This window comes from Diachasma alloeum, unplaced genomic scaffold (genome assembly GCF_001412515.2).
Source record: "Diachasma alloeum isolate Michigan unplaced genomic scaffold, Dall2.0 Dall_scaffold_00569, whole genome shotgun sequence".
In the NCBI taxonomy this organism is placed as follows: domain Eukaryota; kingdom Metazoa; phylum Arthropoda; class Insecta; order Hymenoptera; family Braconidae; genus Diachasma; species Diachasma alloeum.
In genome coordinates this window covers 118,748-139,015 of record NW_021680701.1, presented here as the reverse complement: position 1 = coordinate 139,015, position 20,268 = coordinate 118,748, and the positions used below count along the sequence as shown (strand labels likewise).

Genomic DNA, 20,268 nt, shown 5'->3' with positions numbered 1-20,268 from the left:
TAAAAATGTTAGAGTCCCGAGCGGTTGGGTCCGGATTATTTGGGAATAAACANCATAACAGCATGCAGATATGAGGCAATGGTCAAAACGTCATGGCCTCTCGATGTAATAAATACTCGAGAGACCATTGTCTCGAGGCCAGTAACTCGACCGATTCTTATCACGGTTCATCTGATACCTTCAGTATCTAAAAATGTTAGAGTCCCGAGCGGTTGGGTCCGGGTTATTTGGGAATAAACACTCGGGAAACGAATACTGAATACTATTCTTTTATTATTTTTATCTAAACTCTTGGAAATACAAATTCACTGTTCATTCCGATACTAAAGGTATCAGATGAACCGTGATAAGAATCGGTCGAGTTACTGGCCCCAAGACAATGGTCTCTCGAGTATTTATTACATCGAGAGGCCATGACGTTTTGGCCATTGCCTCATATCTGCATGGTGTTATGATAACACCATGCGAATGAGTCCAGTGGAAATGCTGATGCACGTTCCACTGGCATACTTATAATTACGAATATACGTGCATTGAAAGACACGTATATTCTTTTATTGAATATTTCCTAATTTCGATTCCGAAATATGTGCTACATATTTCGCCCATATTTCGGAATAATTAAGTAATTATGCTCCACTTTGTGGGGCATAACATTCCTCCCTGTAGGGGGAAGAAAATTATCAGTTTGATAATTTTCTTCTCCGATTATAGACATTTCATATAGGTACATTTCAATAAGTACATTTCAATAGGTACATTATTCTTTTTACAATTTTTCTTAATCTAATCAGCCCTCGATGACTGTCGCTTCGAGCGATGACTCTCTCCTGGGCGTCAGCCAAGGTCGTATAGATCTTTTGTACCACCAACAAATCAGGAATCCCGCAACGATGAACGTTACCACGACCGTTGCGGTAAAAATTGATGACGGATGCGCCAGTAACTCGACCGATTCTTATCACGGTTCATCTGATACCTTCAGTATCGGAATGAACAGTGAATTTGTATTTCCAAGAGTTTAGATAAAAATAATAAAAGAATAATATTCAGTATTCGTTTCGCGAGTGTTTATTCCTAAATAATCCGGACCCAACCGCTCGGGACTCTAACACAATGCTTATCAATACTTGTGCTAACAAGGCTTGTCAATGTGCTAACGAAGCAAGGTGAACTGCTCCGCTTCCTTGATGGCCGCTCTCCGCTGAGACTTGCTCATGCTGGCCAGTGAATTACGAGGCCACTGACCATCTCGACCACGACGAAACTTCAGACGGAGGAAATTTGCTGTGGTATCTGCTGCCTTATATAGAAAGGCCCGTACCCCATGGAGTTCATGATCATGCACGAACTCCAAATGCGGATCCGAACCGTTCATTATGTCACAAGCTAAACCGAAGACCAGACGCTCATGAAGATACTCCAAACTGAAAAGTCCTCGTCCCCCACTCTCTCGCGGTATATATAACCGCTGACAAGAAGAGCGTGGATGCAGACTTCTCTGGATGGTCATCAGTTTGCGGGTATCTCTGTCTAGCTGTTTCAGTTCATCTCTATTCCACTTGAGGACACTAAAAGAGTAAAGAAGCACTGTAACAGCGAATATATTGGTTGCGGCAACTTTATTCTTGCCGGAAAGCTCGGATTTCCAAACTTTGCGGAGTCGCCGCCGGTATTCCCCGCGAAGAGTCTCTTTGACTTCAACAGCGTCTACTATGGATCGCTGATTGAAGCCAAGATATCACTATAACTCTTCGGTGCCAAGATGATGTATGACGCTTCCATCCACAAGTTGAAGATAACCCTTCTCGCTATTGACTCTGCTCTTCTTCAGATGGTAAACGGCGCACTTGTCCAAGCCGAAACTCATGCCGGCCGCACGCGAATACATCGCAACAACGTCAAGCTGAAGCTTGAGTTGTCATTCTCCCGAGGCAAACAGTTTCAGGTCATCCATGTAAAATACATGGCTTACCTGATCCTCCTATCGCCAGGTCTTCCGGCTTGATATCCCTCAACACAACGCAGTGCAATAGAGAGCAGTATTAGTGAGATGCAAAACAAAAGCGGACTAAGGGTATGACCCTGAAACACTCCTCTTTTGAACTGCACTAACCCTGAAGTGAGCTTCCCCTCACTAGATGTAATGGTGAAGCGCGTTCTCCAGAGTGGCGCAAGATCTTTAATGCACCTCACTATGTGGCTTTCCACCCCAAGGCACTCCAATAGCAGGAAAATGAGCTCATGACTCGTGCCATCGAATGCCTTGCGATAGTCGACCTAGGCCACTGACAGATTGCGATGATACTGCATCGAATCGCGCAACAACGAGTAAACAAGTAAACGCTCCTTGCAACCTGACAGCCCTCGCTTCGCACCTCGCTGTTCAGAAATTTCTTGCCATACTGGTTGTATATCATGGAGGATACGCTCATCCAAGATGCCTGTGAAGAGCCTATATAAAGTATTCAGGCACGTGATCGGTCGATAATTCGCCGGATCGGTTAAACCCCCCTTTTTCGGGAGTAACACAGTTCTCCCCTCTAACAACCACTCAGAAAGAGGCTCACTGCCCTCGATAAACGTCGTGATAATCCGAGCCAGATGGCCATGCACAGAGGTAAACCTCTTCCACCAGAAGGCGTTGATGCCATCAGGCCCCGGAGCAGCATGATTTTTCATGCTTCGTAGTGCAGCTTCGACTTCTTCCTGAATAACACGTGAGAATTCCACACGCTGTCTGCGATGTACCTGACAGAACGCAGGAAACTCCCTAAGGGCTGGAGTCTCCACTACGAGATCAGGGACCTGACCATACAGGCCTCCCCAGAAATCCTCAACTCGCTCGACCGAAGGCATCTTATCGGGCACAGGCGAAGGTGGTCTGAACCAGTGATTGGGATCGGAGAGGAAGACAGAATTGTCAACCACCCGATGCAACTGCATCTCCAAACACCGCTTTGCGGTCCTTAAAACGGGCACCTTTCCAACATATTTCTCCCTAATTATTAGGTATATAACTTAAACTCTCCGTTTTTTATCAATAAATATGTAACATTATAAAATATATAATTACTAGATCAATCCTCGAAATATCATCCATCGTTTTCGATGTCCTTGCACCATCAATCGGGCAATATACGAATGCCATCGCGAAAAAAACTTACAGGCTTTGAGGCGATGAAGTCATCGACGAATTTTCGTATATCGTGCAGAGTTTGGAAACGTCTTTCTTCCAAGGCGTGCTGCATGGACCGGAACAGGTGGTAATCGGAAAGGCCCAAGTCCAGTGAATGAGCCGCGTGCAGGACAACCTCCCAGCCCAAGCTAAAAATCGTTTTCTGTGTTGCGCGAGCAACATGAGTTCGAGCGTTATTGTGGAGCAACATGACTTCTCTTCACATCGCTCAATTTGTTGAATTGTCGACTGTAGCGTACTGTAGTAACTGTCTGACCCGTTTCCAAAAGTTCGTAATAGAGTACACCCTTCATATCCCACCAGATGCAGAGGAGAAACTTCTTCATGTGAATTTTTTGTTGGGGAGTGGATGTCGATGGTTGACCGGGATCCACCCATGAGTTTTTCCGTTTGGGATTAGCAAAAAAAATATATTTTTCATCTCCCGTCATGTCAATCGTAATAATAATAGTATAATTTCATCTCCCGCGTGTAATCGTTTAGAGACTGCTGCTGGAGTAATTTCTAGCTGAGCTGCAAGCTCTTTTTGGGTTTGCGTTGAATCTTTATCGAGTAATTCTTGCAATTCAGCATTTTTTAATTTCAGAGGCTGTCCAGGGAGTTTCCGGTCACTGAGATCGAAATCACTATCTTTAAAGCATTTATACCAATATCTACACGTATAATAAAATACAATATTACTTCCGAGAGTAGAACAAATCGAATCGTAGGCTTCAATGGCTTTTTTTCCTTATTGAAAATCGTAGAGAATACAGTGCCGAATGTGCTGCGTATCGGTCGCCATTGTATATACTACTGTTTTGTGAAGTTACACAAGTCTCTTCTAGGCATGACATATAGCGTATTAAAAACAGTAAGGTGCACGCTTCAAAGTTGCAAACGGACGCGTAAATATTTAAATTTTAAATAAACCACCGTACTCAATGAAAAAAAAAACGGAATGAATAAGTAATACACCTAATAGAAGGAGGATGGTCTTATTCAACGTGTGTTGATGGTAGTGCAAATTCACAAATATTTTGTGAACGCGGGCAGTAAATGCCCTACTACACGTGATGAAATCAATCATACGTTGAATGCGCGATGCCTGCTTCCTCGCCTCTTCGATCTTACTCTGAAGTTGCGTGATGCACCTCCGCATTCTTAAACGAACCCACTCGGGGAGCTCGAAGCTTCAAACAAAGAGCCGCATCATACACAGCCCAGTTTAGATCGAGCAAATCAACGTCCCCGGGGAGGGTATCGGCCAGCCTCATTCTCAGATGCCAGTTGCTCACGCCGGAGACGAAACTTCCCAGTGACTCTCTCCTTTCTTGCTCCTAGTTTTCGTGCGGGCCTCTCAGAGTCCTTAGCTCTCTGTTGGGTCAGCTTCTCAGTGTTCAGGTATTTTAGGAATTTCTAGAATAGAGTTATATAGATTTACTAATATGGAAATATATGGAAATATCCCACCCGGGCCTAGCGATTTGTTGTTTGCTAGGTTAACGAGATATCTGGTGCATTCCTCCGTCGTAATGACAGCGTCCAGGTAGCTGTGGTGTACATCATAACATATTACAGGGATTGAAGGAATGTGTGATGTGTAGTTTGAAAGGTAGTGTGATTCCCAAGTCATCATAGCGATTGGACATGGTTGGTAAAGTCTAGGATTTTGCGTCCTGTATGTTGACCACAAAGCTGTTGGGTTTTTGGCATTTGAGAGTGCTTCTGTTACGGACAGTTTGGCCTCTCTTTTCTTAGATAGAATTGATTTCGACAGAGTTTTCTTGGCCTCCAAATACGGCTCCCTTTGAAGGGTGTCATGGTTGCTTGACTTCACCGCTTTATGGAGAACTGATCTCCTTATTCAATAGTCGACAATCCTTGTCCAGCCAGTGTGGGGCCCCAGAAGGAGCTCCCTGACCACCCGGCCACCCGGCCACTTATATAATTATATAAAGTGTTCCGAAGAGTCCTAACTTCACCTCTGGCAACCCACTCCCCATCTGACAATTTCTAGCAGGGTATCTGGCAGGGGTACGTATTGTATACCAAAACCATATATGGTGTTGGTAGACTATACGGACCCTTTCTCAATATAAATGTTATATTTGGGAATTTTTGGGACCCGATGCCAGCCACGTCCGCGCCGTGGGTCCTGGGTAACGCCAAGAGCTGGTAAGGCTCGTAATTCGATACTTTACCATGCTCATGAATTTAGAAAGTGATTATCTTTAAATTAATTTTTTTTTGCACCAACTTGTTTTTCATTTAATTCTCCAGGATCACTAATCGGTAGAACAGATGTTACAGACGATGAATAGTTTGCATCATGATATTTCTTCATAGCCGGCGTATCATGTTTCCATTTGAATTTTTCCTCGAGTCTCGAAGGTGGTCTCTTGGGGAGTGATGTATTTTGTAATTGATGAGGGTTCGATAGGGCGCATCCGTATATGAGGTGTCTTGATCTTTCTCCGTGAGGGATGAACTTGCTGTCTGTTACCCATTTCAACGCTGGTGAGTTGCACCAAATCTGATCAATGACGGTGACCCCTTTAGGACGGAAGTATGTGAATTGCGCTGGGCTATCTGAGCCAGTCCTTTCGTTTAGCAGAGGACCTCGACTGTTTAATTTTTTATCACCTGACGTTCTGATAGTCATAATATACGTATTCATAAAAAGTTCTTCTTCTAGTTGATTCAAGTCAGCGATCCGTCCATTAAAGTCTCCGAAAATGAAAATTGGGCAATCAGAATTCTCCGCTGAGATATGCGTTAATTCCTCCATGAATTTTGGAATGGCATCCTTTGAGTCGTTGATGGCTAGAAAGTACACCAGGCAGAAGATGGCTCTCAACTTTTTGGTTGAGCTCTCCATGATGATTCAGTCCGATGAGCTATATATGAATTTTGTTGGTGGTGTGTTAGGTATTTTCTTGATAAAAAGAAGGTCTCCACTGCTGCGGTCATTATTGTACTCTCTTATTGCAGGTATCTGGAATAGTTCACAATCCTTCAAACAGACAGGTCCTCTGGACAAAGGTGCCTCCTTCCAGCTTTTTGCAATTCCAATTACATCATAATTACACAGAATATTAATCATGAAATTATCGTGCAGAGTTTGACTCTGTTTGTCACCGAACTTTGTGGCTCGCCCTCTATGATCTCGGCATCAGTGCGAAACTGATAACGATTTTGAAGGCTCTTGATGATCAGGCTAATTTGAGGGTTAAGCAGGGTGCTTCTCTCTCTGATTCAATTGAAATAACAGAGGGTGTTCTCCAGGGTGAGTCCCTCAGCCCCCTTCTGTTTATCTTATATATTTCTGATATTGAAACTTTTTTCATGGATAGGGGTCCGAGGGAAGTCTCCCTGGATGGCCATCATGATCTCTCACAATTGCATTTCGGTGACGATATGGCTTGTCTGGCGGACTCTGAGGTAAATGCTCAAAAATTATCTAATATCCTGTATGACTACGTTAAGCTGAAGAGCCTCAATGTTAACTGGAAAAAAACTCAACTTGTTGTATTTAAGAAAGGGAGAGAGTCGAGCAAGGTGCAGAGTATCCGGTTTGGTGGGGAAGCGATTGAGAGGGTCAAATCATATACGTATTTAGGCATTGAGTTCACGAACACCATGTCTTGGCTCTCTGCTGCTAATAGCGCCATCCAAAAAGCGAGAATTGCAGCTGGCTCTGTTTTCAAGATTTTATCTGAAACCAGATCTGACTCCTGGTCCAGTAATTTAAAACTGTTCAACAGCATAATTTCCTCAACTTTAACTTATGGCTCCCCAGTTTGAGCCATTCGTTATGGCAATCTTCTAGAGTCTGCCCAGTTATTCTATTTTAAAAGAATTTTTAATTTGCCGTCATGTACACCCAGTTATTTACTGAGATTGGAATTGGATCTGGGCCCAGTGTTAGTACGAATTTTTAGTTTGACTTTAGGTTGGATAATTAAAATCCTCGCAATGGAGGACTCGCGTCTCCCAAAAGTTTGTTATTTACGTCATCTTATATTATTCAAAAATAAATCGAGTTCATTGGAGAATAAGGACAAGGAGACTAGGATTTTAGAATCTTCTAACTGGATTTATCAAGTTAATCTGATAATGAGGAAAATTGGGGCTGAAGACATGTGGAACAGCTTAGATGAGTATTGGGAGAGTGAGAGAGATGCTTTGGTCAAGAAACTGGTGTGTTATTGTAAAAGCGAAGATCTAGCCAGGGCTCGCAAGTCGGGTAGCATTCAACTTAACATCCCGCGTTCGATTGATGATGGGCCTGCTCTCTATTTATTGACGAGATGTCTTTGGTCATACACCCTTTCGGTGATTCAAGCCAGGCTCTCGACTTTTCGCTCACTCACTTTCTCAATAAAGGGATCTTTCCACAATATTATTTTTCTGGATGTATGTGAGTTGTGTAACCTTAGGGAGGTAGAATCCCTTTCTCATGTTGTGTTACGCTGTCCATTTTACTCTACCCCAAGGAGATTTTGGTTGGGCGCTGCGATTGAGCGAAGTAGGGGATTGAATGTTAATGTTGAACCCGACAAAATTCTTATTGATCTATTGCACACATTCTTCGGCGATGAAAGTATTATTAAGAGTCTGCACAACTTTGTAAAAGATGCGATGAAAAATAGAAGTTTTCACCTTGAAGTCTAATGGTGGTTTTATGTCGATTGCTCCGCCGGAGTACTTAGATTACTTTTTGTCTAATTGCGAGCTATTCTTTTCTTCTTTTAATGGCAATGTGCGATACTATTTTAGGTTGTAATCTTGTTTTTTTTTTATGTACTATTATCTTCTAAGGCGATGCTCACGTCATGCACCGATGAAACTCTATTTATGAATGTTTTTTACTTGTGTTAGCCCGATATTAACAATTCTGTACCCCCCCTGCCATAGGGTGCTATCCCTGGAAGGCAGGTAATGATAAATAAATAAATAAATAAATAAATAAATTATCGTGCAGAGTGAGACTCTTATACCCGTGCACGTTCCAGAAAGTTATTGATGGCTTAAAGTGAGGCCTGATTTTATAGTTACTTGTTTTGCACCTCTATGGATTGTGGGGATAAGAGGAAACTGGTGTTGATTGCTATATGTGATTGGTTGGTAAGCCTTTGTCGGCTTGCTCTTACAGATTTCGGAAGATGTATGCGTTCATGGATGGTTGTAATTGAAGAGGCTTTGCTGTTCATTCCTACGCTACTGTCTGGTTCTTTTTTATTGCTTTTGGAGTATGTTCTTTAGGTTTTTTAGTTACACGTTCCTGGGAGGCGTCCTTGGTAGTTTTTAATGGGGGAAGAAACTGGGGATTTACCAGATGAGACTCAGTTTCAGTCTCCATTGGTTCTAAGACATTTTTCCGCCATTTATTATTGCGTTTGGGAGGTGAAATACTAAGGAGTTGTTCTGCATCCTCACGTGAGGTCTCTTTATTTTCCACAATGAGCTCACTGCTTCGAAGCACTGTCATGTAGCCTTCCTCGTTGAGTTTCTTGATTAGAGGTAGAAGGCTCGCTTCGCAAGGGTTTCCTGCCCATAATCGTGTGATATAGCGATGTCAGTATCCTTGAGGAGCCATTTTTGAAAATTACATTCCTTACTCTGAGAGTGTTGAGTGAAAAATTCCAGAACCCTCGCTTAAGTTGACCATTTCGAAGTGGTGCTTCCAATCCAAAACTAACAACATTTTTTTTTCTGGATTCATCATCGATGTGTTTGGCTTGAGCATTGGCTTGAGCCTTAAACGTTTCGTAATGTCGAAATGATAGAGTCTAAACATTGGCTATGGGAATTTACAACCAACTGTAAAGGGGCAACTGCTTCCCCCACTGCTTTTATAACTGCAAATTCAAGCATGTTTGATAGCTCACCTCTTGTCATGTCGGTAACATGAGTCTCCTCATTTGTGGCTTGAACGGGTGGATCTGCCATTTCTTAATTTCCAGCTACTGGAGCAGATAATGGTAAAGTTGTTGAAATTCAAGTGTATGTAACTGTCGTTATCCTAATTTGTTATATTCCAAGCCTTCCACAGGTAAACTCTTTCAAGTGTAGATAATGAGATACGGTGATGTCTTGGTCATTGTAATGACTGCTCAAAATTATTTGTTCATCCCTCGTTTTATGGTACGCGAATATGCACAACTTTTTATATTTGAAAAGCGTTAGATAACAGGATGAGGTTACGGCCTTGTTGTCCAATTTGTTAGTGTTTGCACTTGAAATATACTTCACTGACCTCAGGTCGAGACCTTTTTCCCTAGCGGCTCTTCCATTAAGTGAGGTAAAAGCAAATTTCACTTAGATACTGACGATGTACTCACAAAATAAATGAATAATGAAGTTCGAGACAGAACCGTTTGGGATCAAGGTAGATAACCTGCTTAGAATCTATAATTGTTGAAAAATAACGGGAGGGTTATGAATTGATTTCCTAGAAACTGAAAACATTTCTTGAATTCTTGGGCAAATTTAACAGTTTTCCAGATAACCGTAAATCTTCATAGATTTTTTTCGAATTAGTTGAGAAACCGAAGGATTTTCATGAATTTTATAAAGTTTAGAATTTATGTATGAAAATCGATATTTAGGAAGCGAAGAAAAATTTGGGAGTTAAAAAAAATTAGAAATACTTTTTTTTCTCATGATCAACAATTAGGCAATTTCGATATATTCCGAGATAAAGATAATGCTATTAGGTGTATGACTTAATTCTTGGCCTTTTTTCGACAATCTTGACATTTATTTATTAAAAAAATTGTTGGAGAGGTTTTCTATATTATCGATCTACTCATCTAACGGTTGTAAATCGAACTATATAAGTGTTGTACTATTTTATCGATGTTGATTTTGCAGTTCGCCTGTGCTTTGTTGCAACGTGTTACAATTACTTCCTCCTGAATAAATTACTTATTTGTGTATTCCCAAACTCTGCTGTTCATTTTAGTTGAACAAAAATGAATACAGATTCAATCTTGAAAATAACCGCCGTCACTTTGCACGTATTTTTCCCATCTATCGGACAATTGTCCGATTACGCTTCAGTAAAAAGATGATGGTTTTGACTGGATGAAGTCATGAATGCTCTGCCGGACTTCTTCAGTGATGTTGTAGCGCCCGAAAGAGGTGATAGTCAGAAAGCGCAAGATCTGGAGAATACGCCGCATGTGGGAGAATTTCCCAGCCCAACGTGGAGATAACTTTCAAGGTTTCTTTTGCTGTGTGTGATCGCGCGTTGTTCTGCAGCAAAATTACTTGCCTCGTACCACTACCAGTAAAAGGTCTCTTTTCCTCAATAGCATCACTCAATTCCACCAGTTGGTCCTGATAACGCTTAGCAGTGACGGTTTCCCCCTGTACGAGTATCTCATAACACGGTACAACAAAATAAGGTCGGTTTTTTCACCAAAAATGAAATTTACACCACTTATAGATTTTTGCACGCTGAATCCAACGGTTTTTGAAAAATCCCTCTAGCACGTCAGGTTTTAGAAGAAAAAAAAATGTTAAAGTTGTGAAATTTGTCAAAAATGAACTTTTTCAAAAAATTCTAATTCAATGAATTTTCGATAGAATTGAATGGAAAAAAATAGCAGAGTATAGTTGAAAAATTATTTCATCCGTTAGAATAAACCTTATCCAATTCCGCGGCGTGATTTCGCTGCAAAAAAATCCTAAAATTCATAAATTTGATTGAATTAACTGTTGATTACGTGAACTCTCGGAAGTTAGCTTCGTATATATTTCTAACCCCCTGGAATTTATTCAATAAGCACGTGATTATTTTTTCCAAGACCCACGGTTATGGAAATAAACGGTGAGGAGGTTTTTAATGAATTTCTCAGTTGGGATTGATATTGGTCGCCGGTTGAAAGGAAAATCGTCATTCTGGAATTACCATTGGAAGGTTGAAACGTTGAATATGAGGTATTTTCTCTCTATTATCCAGCGTAAAATTGGCTTACATTCACTATTTTATTTTATTTTTTATTTGGAGGATCCCCAAAGACCTCAGGATGACAGTTCCATGTCCTTCATCGTTTATGCGGCTTCTAGACTGTTTCATTGGTCATGCAAATTTACTTTCCAACTTGACTCCCCTCCTGACACCGAATTTTCATCGGCTGGAGTCATCCCTGAATTTTTTTTATCGTTTGTGTGTCACTAGCTTTATTTTCTATTGTCAAATTAATTTTCTGCGCAAAAAATTACAGTAAATCAAGTTTCTGAAAAAAAATTTCTCGTCTCGTTATGTCTCCCGTCTCGTTTGTCTCATCTCGTCTCGTTTCTCTCGCGTCTCGCGGCATCACTACAATAGAAAGAGGGCTTGAAAATTTTCTTAGTTGACAAGTTGTGTATTTTGATAACTTCTTCCCAGAGAATTGATGCCAGATGGGGAAGGAACAGAAAAATTCATAAAAGTCAAGCGGGAGAGATGAGTGGAGCGAGTGGAGAGACGACTAGAGTGATGGTAGGAGGTAAGCGAAAGGGCCAAATGGAGAGATTACAAATCTTGATTACAAGACTGTAAGACCCTAGCCATCGACTGACTTGTCTTTTGCGTTTGAATCTCCCTGCACGTCTCCCCATTTGACCCTTCTAGGAATTCACTTTTCTCACCCGTTTGACCTTTGTAATCTCAACCCTTTCGCTTGACCCTTTTCGTCACTCCACATTCGTTCCATCCAATTTAACAGAAGAATTTCGGGGAGAAACCCATGAGCAACTTCAGGATTGAACTGTCTTCTCTAACAAGTTCGCAATTTCCTTAGAAATGTCGCAAAAATGTAAAAACTCACCCGGTTCATTCTGTTACGTTTGTGCACAATTCATCCCTACATCACAGAGGAGAAATATCACCCCTGCTGTGAAGGAAGCCTATGAGATCGTGTTCAGCCGATCCATGTGTCACCAGGACAAACCTTGGACTCCATCAATGGGCTGCTGCTCTTGTCGCGTCCTGCTACAGGTATCAGTGAAAACCAGGGAGATGAAACTTGCGTTCAACGTCCCAGCGATATGGAGAGAATAGTATGATCACATCACAGACTGTTATTTTTGCTTGACAAACACATACGGATATTCTCGTAAAAATAAGAAGACTCCAATATCCAACCGTAAAATCATTGGATCCACCATCATTTTCGGCGATGGTACCTGTATTTTAAGGGAAGAAGGATACAACATCGGTGGACATACCTGTTCCTGCAGAAGCACCTGTGTACACCGACACAGACGACACAGAAGACATTTCCAAAAACGAAAATTACATAGAAGAAGTACCACCGGTGTTGGTGAAACCAGGTCTCATGACCCAAGGGCAGCTGAATGATCTTGCTAGGGACTTGAACCTCACAAAGGGAAGATCGGAGTACATGGGTTCGGTTCTCAAAGAATTCAACGTCTTAGAACCTAGGGTTACTACCAGCCATTTCCGTCATCGAGATCAGACCTTTCGTGAGTATTTCGTGGAAGAGGAAGAGCTTTTCTATTGCTCCAATGTGGATGGCCTTATGAAAAGTCTGAGGCATGATCATCATCCAGAGGCTTGGCGCCTCTTCATCGATTCCTCTCGCACCAGTTTAAAGCTGTACTGCTTCACATTGGCAACATTTACCCTTCTGTGCCTGTTGCGTACTCTACGTCATTGGGAGAGAACCATGCAGACGTGCAACTCCTCCTTGATGAGATTCAGTACAGGGAATACATGTGGCTCATCTGTGCGGATCTGAAGATGGTCGCACTCGTCATGGGGATGCAACTGGGATTCACAAAATACAGCTGCTTTCTATGCCATTGGGACAGTCGGGACAAAGAGAACCATTATAAAATTAAAGAGTGGCCGCGACCCGATGAATTCATCCCTGGTAATCAGAATATTGTTGGGGAGCGATTCACTGAATCAGAGAAAATCTGTTTACTCCCTTTGCGCATAAAACTTGGACTTATATCGAGCTTCGTGAAAAGACTCCAGACGGACGGACCAGCATTTGCCTACTTAAAAACTTTCTTTCCAAAATTGAGTGACGCCAAAATTAAAGCAGGAGTTTTTGTTGGTCCACAAATCCGCAAGTTAATTGAAAATGATAAAGATTTCGAGAAAACTCTGAATCAGATTGAGCTGAAAACATGGCGCTCACTGAAGAAGGTCTTGTCTGAGTTCCTTGGAAGCCGTCGTTCATCACACTACCGACGAATTGTGCAACAGATGCTTGTGAATTTTCAGAAAATGGGGATTAACATGTCTCTGAAAATTCACTTCTTACATTCCCATCTAGATTTTTTTCCGGAGAAACTAGTCGACGTCAGCGATGAACACGGAGAACGATTCCACCAGGACATCGCGACAATGGAAAAACGATATCAAGAAAAGTCCATACTCCATATGTTGGAAGATTATTGCTGGAGTTTAATGAGCGATGATGATACGGAGCACAAACGCAAATCCTACAGGATCTGTTTTCAGAACGCTGAAACTGTAAAACGACGAAAAACTTGTTGATGCCAATTTTTCATATTCAATGTTCAAAACTCGTTTTTTCTTCTTCTGTGATTAAATGCAAAACCCCTTTGCTCAACTCTTATCCTTGACTTTACTCTTATTCTTTACATTGATGCTTACTTTTACTTTTACTTATGCTTTATAGCTAGTTTTGAAACTTCTCCCTAACGTACTCTCAAATTCTATCCTGATGGTACACTAGCATTCATCACTCTGATGCGATTTTGATGAATTTTGATGGGTCACCGTGAATACCTGAGGCTTCATTTGATGAAATACATACAAAAGTATTCATTTCTTTATGAGAGAATTTATTTTCGAGTAATAAATCGAATTACATACAAAAAATGAAGTTAGAGACATACAAACTATGAATAGAAATCCCAAAATAGATATTGTTGATAGAAATTAGGTTCAGAAAAAGGGAAAATGTGGGAAGTAAGTCGGCATGTCTGGTGAACCAATCCAGAGGATATAAACTATGAGGAACATGGAACTGTCATCCTGGAGGCTTCGTGGGTCCTCATCGTATTTATGCAGTAAGACCTTATGATGAATAAAACAGTAAATGGACGCAAATGTGGGTGTGAGCAATCCTCCAATAGGTGATAGAAAGAAAATACCTCGCATTTCACGTTTTAGCCTCCCAATGGTAGTTCCCGAATTCACAATTTTCCTCTTAAAAGGCGGCCTATATCACTTCAACCTGAGAAGTCCACTCAAAAACCTTCTCACAGTTCATTTTTATAACCTTGAGCCTTTAAAAAAATAATCACGTGCTTATTGAATAAATTCCAGGGGGTTAGAAATATATACGAAGCCAACCTCCGAGAGTTCACGTAATCAACAGTTAATTCAACCAAATTTATGAATTTTAGGATTTTTTTGCAGCGAAATCACGTCGCGGAATTGGAAGAGGTTTATACTAACGGATAAAATAATTTTTCAACTATACTCTGCAATTTTTTTCCATTCAATTCTGTCGAAAATTCATTGAATTAGAATTTTTTGAAAAACTTCATTTTTGACAAATTTCACAACTTTAACATTTTTTTTTCTAAAACCTGACGTGCTACAGGAATTTTACAAAAACCATTGGATTCATTGTGCAAAAATCTATAAGTGGTGTTAATTTCACCTTTGGTAAAAAACTTGACCTTATTTTGTTGTTCCGTGTAATAGATTACACTTTTGGAATCCCACCAATTACACATTTTTTTGCCATGAATGTTCGGTTCTGCAGTACTCGTTGAAAGCTTCCCCCGGATGAAACCACGACTTTCGCCTCTTAGGTTTGTGGTAAAATATTCACTTTTCATCCCCAGTCATAATTTTATGTAAAAAGCCTTTTTGTTTGAATGTCGTCAGTACGCACATGGCGATTTCACTGCGTTGACTTTTGTTTTCTGAGGTAAGTTGATAGGGCACCCAACGACCTTCCTTCTGTATCCTCCCAATTCTTTTTGAACGCCTCGAAATAGCTAATTGAGTCACTCCGAGAGTTTCAGATAGCTCCTGTTGTGTTTGACAGGGATTTTCATTGAGTAGGTTGTCCAACTCGTCCTCACCTTTTTTCGTTGCCCAGGACGTTCTTCATCCTGGAGATCAAAATTTCCATCCCGAAATTGTTTAAACCACTTTTTACATGTCTTCTAAGATACAGCACCCTCTCTCAAGATCGACCAAATCATTTCTTGTGCTTCTGCAGTAGTTTTCCCAAGTTAGAAGGTGAAAAGAAGGGCGTGCCTCAAGTGCTGCTTTGAGGTTGTGTTAATCGGACCACAATCGGACTTGAATGGTTTGATAGCTCACAGATGGCGTTTCAAATAGGGGTTCTGATCAACTTGATCTAGGGACCGAAAATTAAGTCATACACCTAATAACTCACCAATGATATCATCCCCCCGAGCACATACCGCAACCACTTAATGGCGGGTGCTGGACTTCAAGAACCTTCTGCAATCGTGCTGTCAACTAGTGGCGGTTAGCCCAGAATCATGACCATCCCCCATGAGTCATCGATCACGACATCACCATGACTGAGTGATGACATCATTCACATGACTCATCGATTACGTCATCCTTCTGCAAGCGTGGCGCCACCTGGTGGCGGGCGCTTGGCTTGATCCACAAAATCCCCTGTTCATCAACTATAGTCGTAAAGCATTTTCTCGTACACATAACCGTATATGACTTTGTTCGTTATACTCTCGATTTTTTTAGCGAGATTAGAATGCATAAGTTTCTGGACAGATAATTGGGTGGTTTGCATCTGCGCGTTCCTTACGGTTGGCAACAGTCCGCTCAAGGGACTACTCGGAACGAATGTGCTAGGTTATATGGAACACATCTGCAGTGTTACCGTATGGTTATTAGAGATTAGACCAGCAAAAGTGAAGTGTAAAATTGAATGAAATATTGCTTACAATATTCATTAATAAAATCTGATATTCATTAAAAAAATCCGAAAAAGTGTGGGGATGGCAAGATTTTCCGCAAAACTGCAATCTTGCTTGAAAAAACGCTGCTCAATTGAGCAAAGTACTTGGACATCTTTGAAAACAAAAATCTCATGCAATTCAATCACATAAAATTAAATAATGAATTATATTCAATGGAAGAAAATGATGTGCAAAATTACTATTCACAAGCATAATGTCAATTTATAAGCAAAAATAACTATACCATAGATGACAGAAGTTATTTCCGACTTGTTTATAGTTACGCGCATGCTAAAAAGGTCAAGACTACATTTTCCTTCATGCATTGCTTACGTGATTAGATCCATCTGACCACAGTCCATAGTTCTCCATGATTTCAATGAATTCGCGGCAGAATCTGGTACTGACAATGGGGAACCAAAAAACATCAGTGCAGGGCTGAAAGTAATTCCAAAAATATTTAAGGTCATCTGGATCGGGATGACATATCCATAAGATGTTCAATGTGGATATATTCCAGGAAGTGAGATTGGAGAAGTACTCGAATTCAGACAGGCTACGTGTTCATAAGTCGCTGCCTGCAGCCGTTATGGCAAAAAATATTATTCGGCACACGGCCTAAAACAACATTATGTCTAAATGCACTATTATATCTTGTGAGATTTGTGCTTCCAAATTCAATTCAACTCATTTGTTTTTCAGTAGATAGAACATGCTTTCAATCAATAATTGAAGGCAAATAAACAGTGCTCTTCCAAGTTTTGTATTTCTACTGACCTTTACTGAATTATGCAATATTTTCCAACTTAATTTGTTTCTTCTATTTAGGTTTTTCGTTGGTTTTCATGAGAATTGTATTCTTTCAAGAGGTGTATTGATTTTCTTTCAGGAACTTCGGACCAAAATATTTAATCGATGAAAGTTTTTATTGAAAAATTGGTCTTTATTATTATTTTTCCAAAATATTATCAACATTTCCAAAATGATCACAAAATTGTTTCGTGTTCTTCACATCTCACAGTAACTTAATTCAGAGCATTTTTTTCCATGCAATTGAAAACATTTTCTCTTGTCCATCGAAGAAATATACATATTTTCATTTCTAATGAAACTATTCATGGACATTAGGATACTCGTTAAGGTACCTGTTCCGGAATTTTTTATGGGCGGCCCCCTCAAACACTTGAACTACATTTTAAGAAATCCTCTTAAAATTTCAGCTCTCTGTCTCAATTCTAAAACGCCCCCCAAGAGCTTTGTTTTTTCCATAAGAATAATACGGAAATATGGAAATACGAATCACAGGTTTTTTTCCCATGAAAATAATTATACTATTGTATGATGTGAACAAAAAACGAAAAGTTTCCGTCAACAGTAGTTCATTTACTCAGTAATTTTTCATGACTATAAAATGTTTAGTGACATAAACAGGGAGAAGGGGAAAATCGATTCGAATTTTCTAGGAAAGTCGCATGTTATTCTTATGGAAAAAAACAAGAATTGACATAGGAAGCTTAAATTTTGAGAGGTTTTTTTAACATCTATATTATCCCCTGGGCTATTCTACTCGGTCAACCTTAGATATTTTTTTAAGGCATAAATTACATGGAAAGTGGGATGCTATATGCTATCCATCGACTTTCCGGACCTCTATACGAGGGAAATAATTGAATAATCATCAATGCACAAATAAAAAAATTCGGAGGCACACGGGCTCGAACACAAGTGGGGTATGATCCCACATCTTCTGCTTGCCGGACAGGTGCTCTGCCAATTGAACTATTGTGGCCCCCCATGGAAAAAAAAATATGTCTATAAATCGGTCAAAATATATGAGACATATATCTCATATATTTTATATATGAATGATATACGAATCGTATACTAGTATATATATATATATATATATATATATATATATTAATATATGACATTTATATGACGATATATAACATTTATATCTTTGATAAACGTTTTCAGGCATCGTACACATGTGATTATATGAGCAATATTATTCAATTATTCATTCATTCATTCCTTTTAAGTGTAAATATCTTCCGAATGATGATAAAAAATACCGACCTTTGGTAAATACCTGATTAGAAAAATGAATAAGATCACTTAAAAACTAACTAAATGTGCTTGTAATCATTATGTGTAGAGGTATCTGAAAATAGTGGTCTTCGTGGCTGCGTTATTTTCCGAGTTTCAATAGTGTACACGTAGCATTTGCACATTTTGGAAATCAATGGATAAAATATGAATATTCAACGAATGAGCATTTTGATAAATGGAAAGAACACATCGCATAAGAGTTGAAATTTTTTATTGAGAGTATAAACTTAACTCATAAATGAGCCCTTATTCTATTGTACTCATGAACAGGTAAAAATTATTCTTATTATGTTTGTGTATTAGGGGTTAGAGCAACGTGAGTCAAGCCACAAATATAATAAAAAAAAAAAATCTTAATATTCGATTTTAAAAAATTCCAAAAAAATTATTTATCCATGAAAAATCGTAAAAAACATCGTAATGACAAAAAATTTAGCAAAAATGAAAAACTTGGGGCAAAAACAGCTCGTCGTTCGAAACCGACCTATGGGTATCCTTAAGTCATAAGTTCACAATAATTTGGATGTCTACATGCTATCATTAACTCGCATTCTGCCATATCAATGAATACGACTTTCTCCTGAATAAAACCTACTGAAACTTCTGCTAAATGATCGATTTTACTTTTCAATACCGTTATATGGGTTAAACGTCTACCATGGACTAATGAACGATGATGCTTTTCAAAGTAATAGCCAATCGCATAACATTGAGATTCACCATGTTTATCAAATAGTACAAATCGGTTGATCTAAAAAATCTCTGAATGTTTGAGAATGACAAAGTAACTCTGGCACTTCGAAGGGCGAGTGTATTCGGTACTGTGAAAAACTTCTCGGTTCAAGATCATTCGATTGTAATAGCTCACAAGTTTTTTGGAATCTATTTGAACATTAATTCGATTCAGAGCAAGATAGTCTCTCCTTTTGAGTGTCGCTATTTTCGGCCTTCCCAGGAGGGAACCTTGAGTAACTGTATGTGACTTTGGGGTAAGTCTTTTTGTGCAACAATTTATCCACATAGATTCGTTGTTGTTATGTTAAAGAGTCTACACACAAATCGTACAACTTATGAACAACCATTTGCAGTCGAAATGAGCTGAATATCTGTAAAGATGGCGTATTAGAACTATGAACGAACTGGAGCAATGTTTGATAGTAATTTTCATATCCAAATGCACTGTGCGTCCACAGGGGACCCCAATCTAACACACTTTGAGGTAGATGAGTCAGTAAATGAATATTATATGAGAGATGTTGTTTCCCATATAGTGTTTCGACTCCTCGGACAAATTGAAAGAGGCACTGTTTAGCATAAAAAACATCTGCTGGCATGATCGAGCTACTTGTCAAAATAGATATAGCATCCACCAAGAGGGCCCAATGTTGAATATATCTGCTGGGTAAAACACGTTTCATAACTGGAATACTGTAGAATAGTAAAAAAATCATCCACTCATGAGCTTTCCAGTGGCAACGATCTGACATTTTCCGTGGTGTTTGGGACACTTCCAAAGAGGGTTTGAACGACAGTAGTAAGTCATCCACCAGCCGCAACTGTCGACCACAGTAAAAAGGCTCGTTATGATTATTTGGATGAAACCAAACATTCGCCATTTGTTTCACTACCCCCAAACCGGTATTATGTTGCCATTCCACTGGTAAACCTTGAATGATGTCAAAATCTATTGCATCAAATAGAATGGATCGCCCTTGAATGCCCTTATCCAAAGTTTCTGCATGGATGAGAGTTTCTTCGTGAGTCCGAAGACCTTCTCCGAATGCGTTACCATTCTCGTCGATGGCATACACATTAACAGTTCCTAGGCCCTTCGGGATTCGTTCACCTGGATGTTTGCAGAAACCACACCCATACCTCCCGTTGAATTGAGTGCAGTTCCGTACTTCTGGTCTGGCAATTGAATCGCAAATACCTAAGAGTAATTGGCAATGTGTTCGATACAATTTCCCTTCATATGTATAGCAGAATCCGTTTTCTCTCAATTCATT

The 20,268-nt window shown here is 39.9% G+C and overlaps 1 protein-coding gene across 1 annotated transcript in view; it reads right to left on the bottom strand.

Moving 5' to 3' along the window:
- LOC107043410 (procollagen-lysine,2-oxoglutarate 5-dioxygenase) overlaps positions 1-20,268 on the bottom strand; it is a 221,837-nt gene that overhangs the window by 118,192 nt on the left and 83,377 nt on the right. Inside the window, exon 2 of the mRNA XM_015264910.1 lies at positions 16,478-16,582. Within this exon, the coding sequence (XP_015120396.1) occupies positions 16,478-16,582 (105 nt within the window). The remainder of the gene's footprint in view (positions 1-16,477; positions 16,583-20,268) is intronic.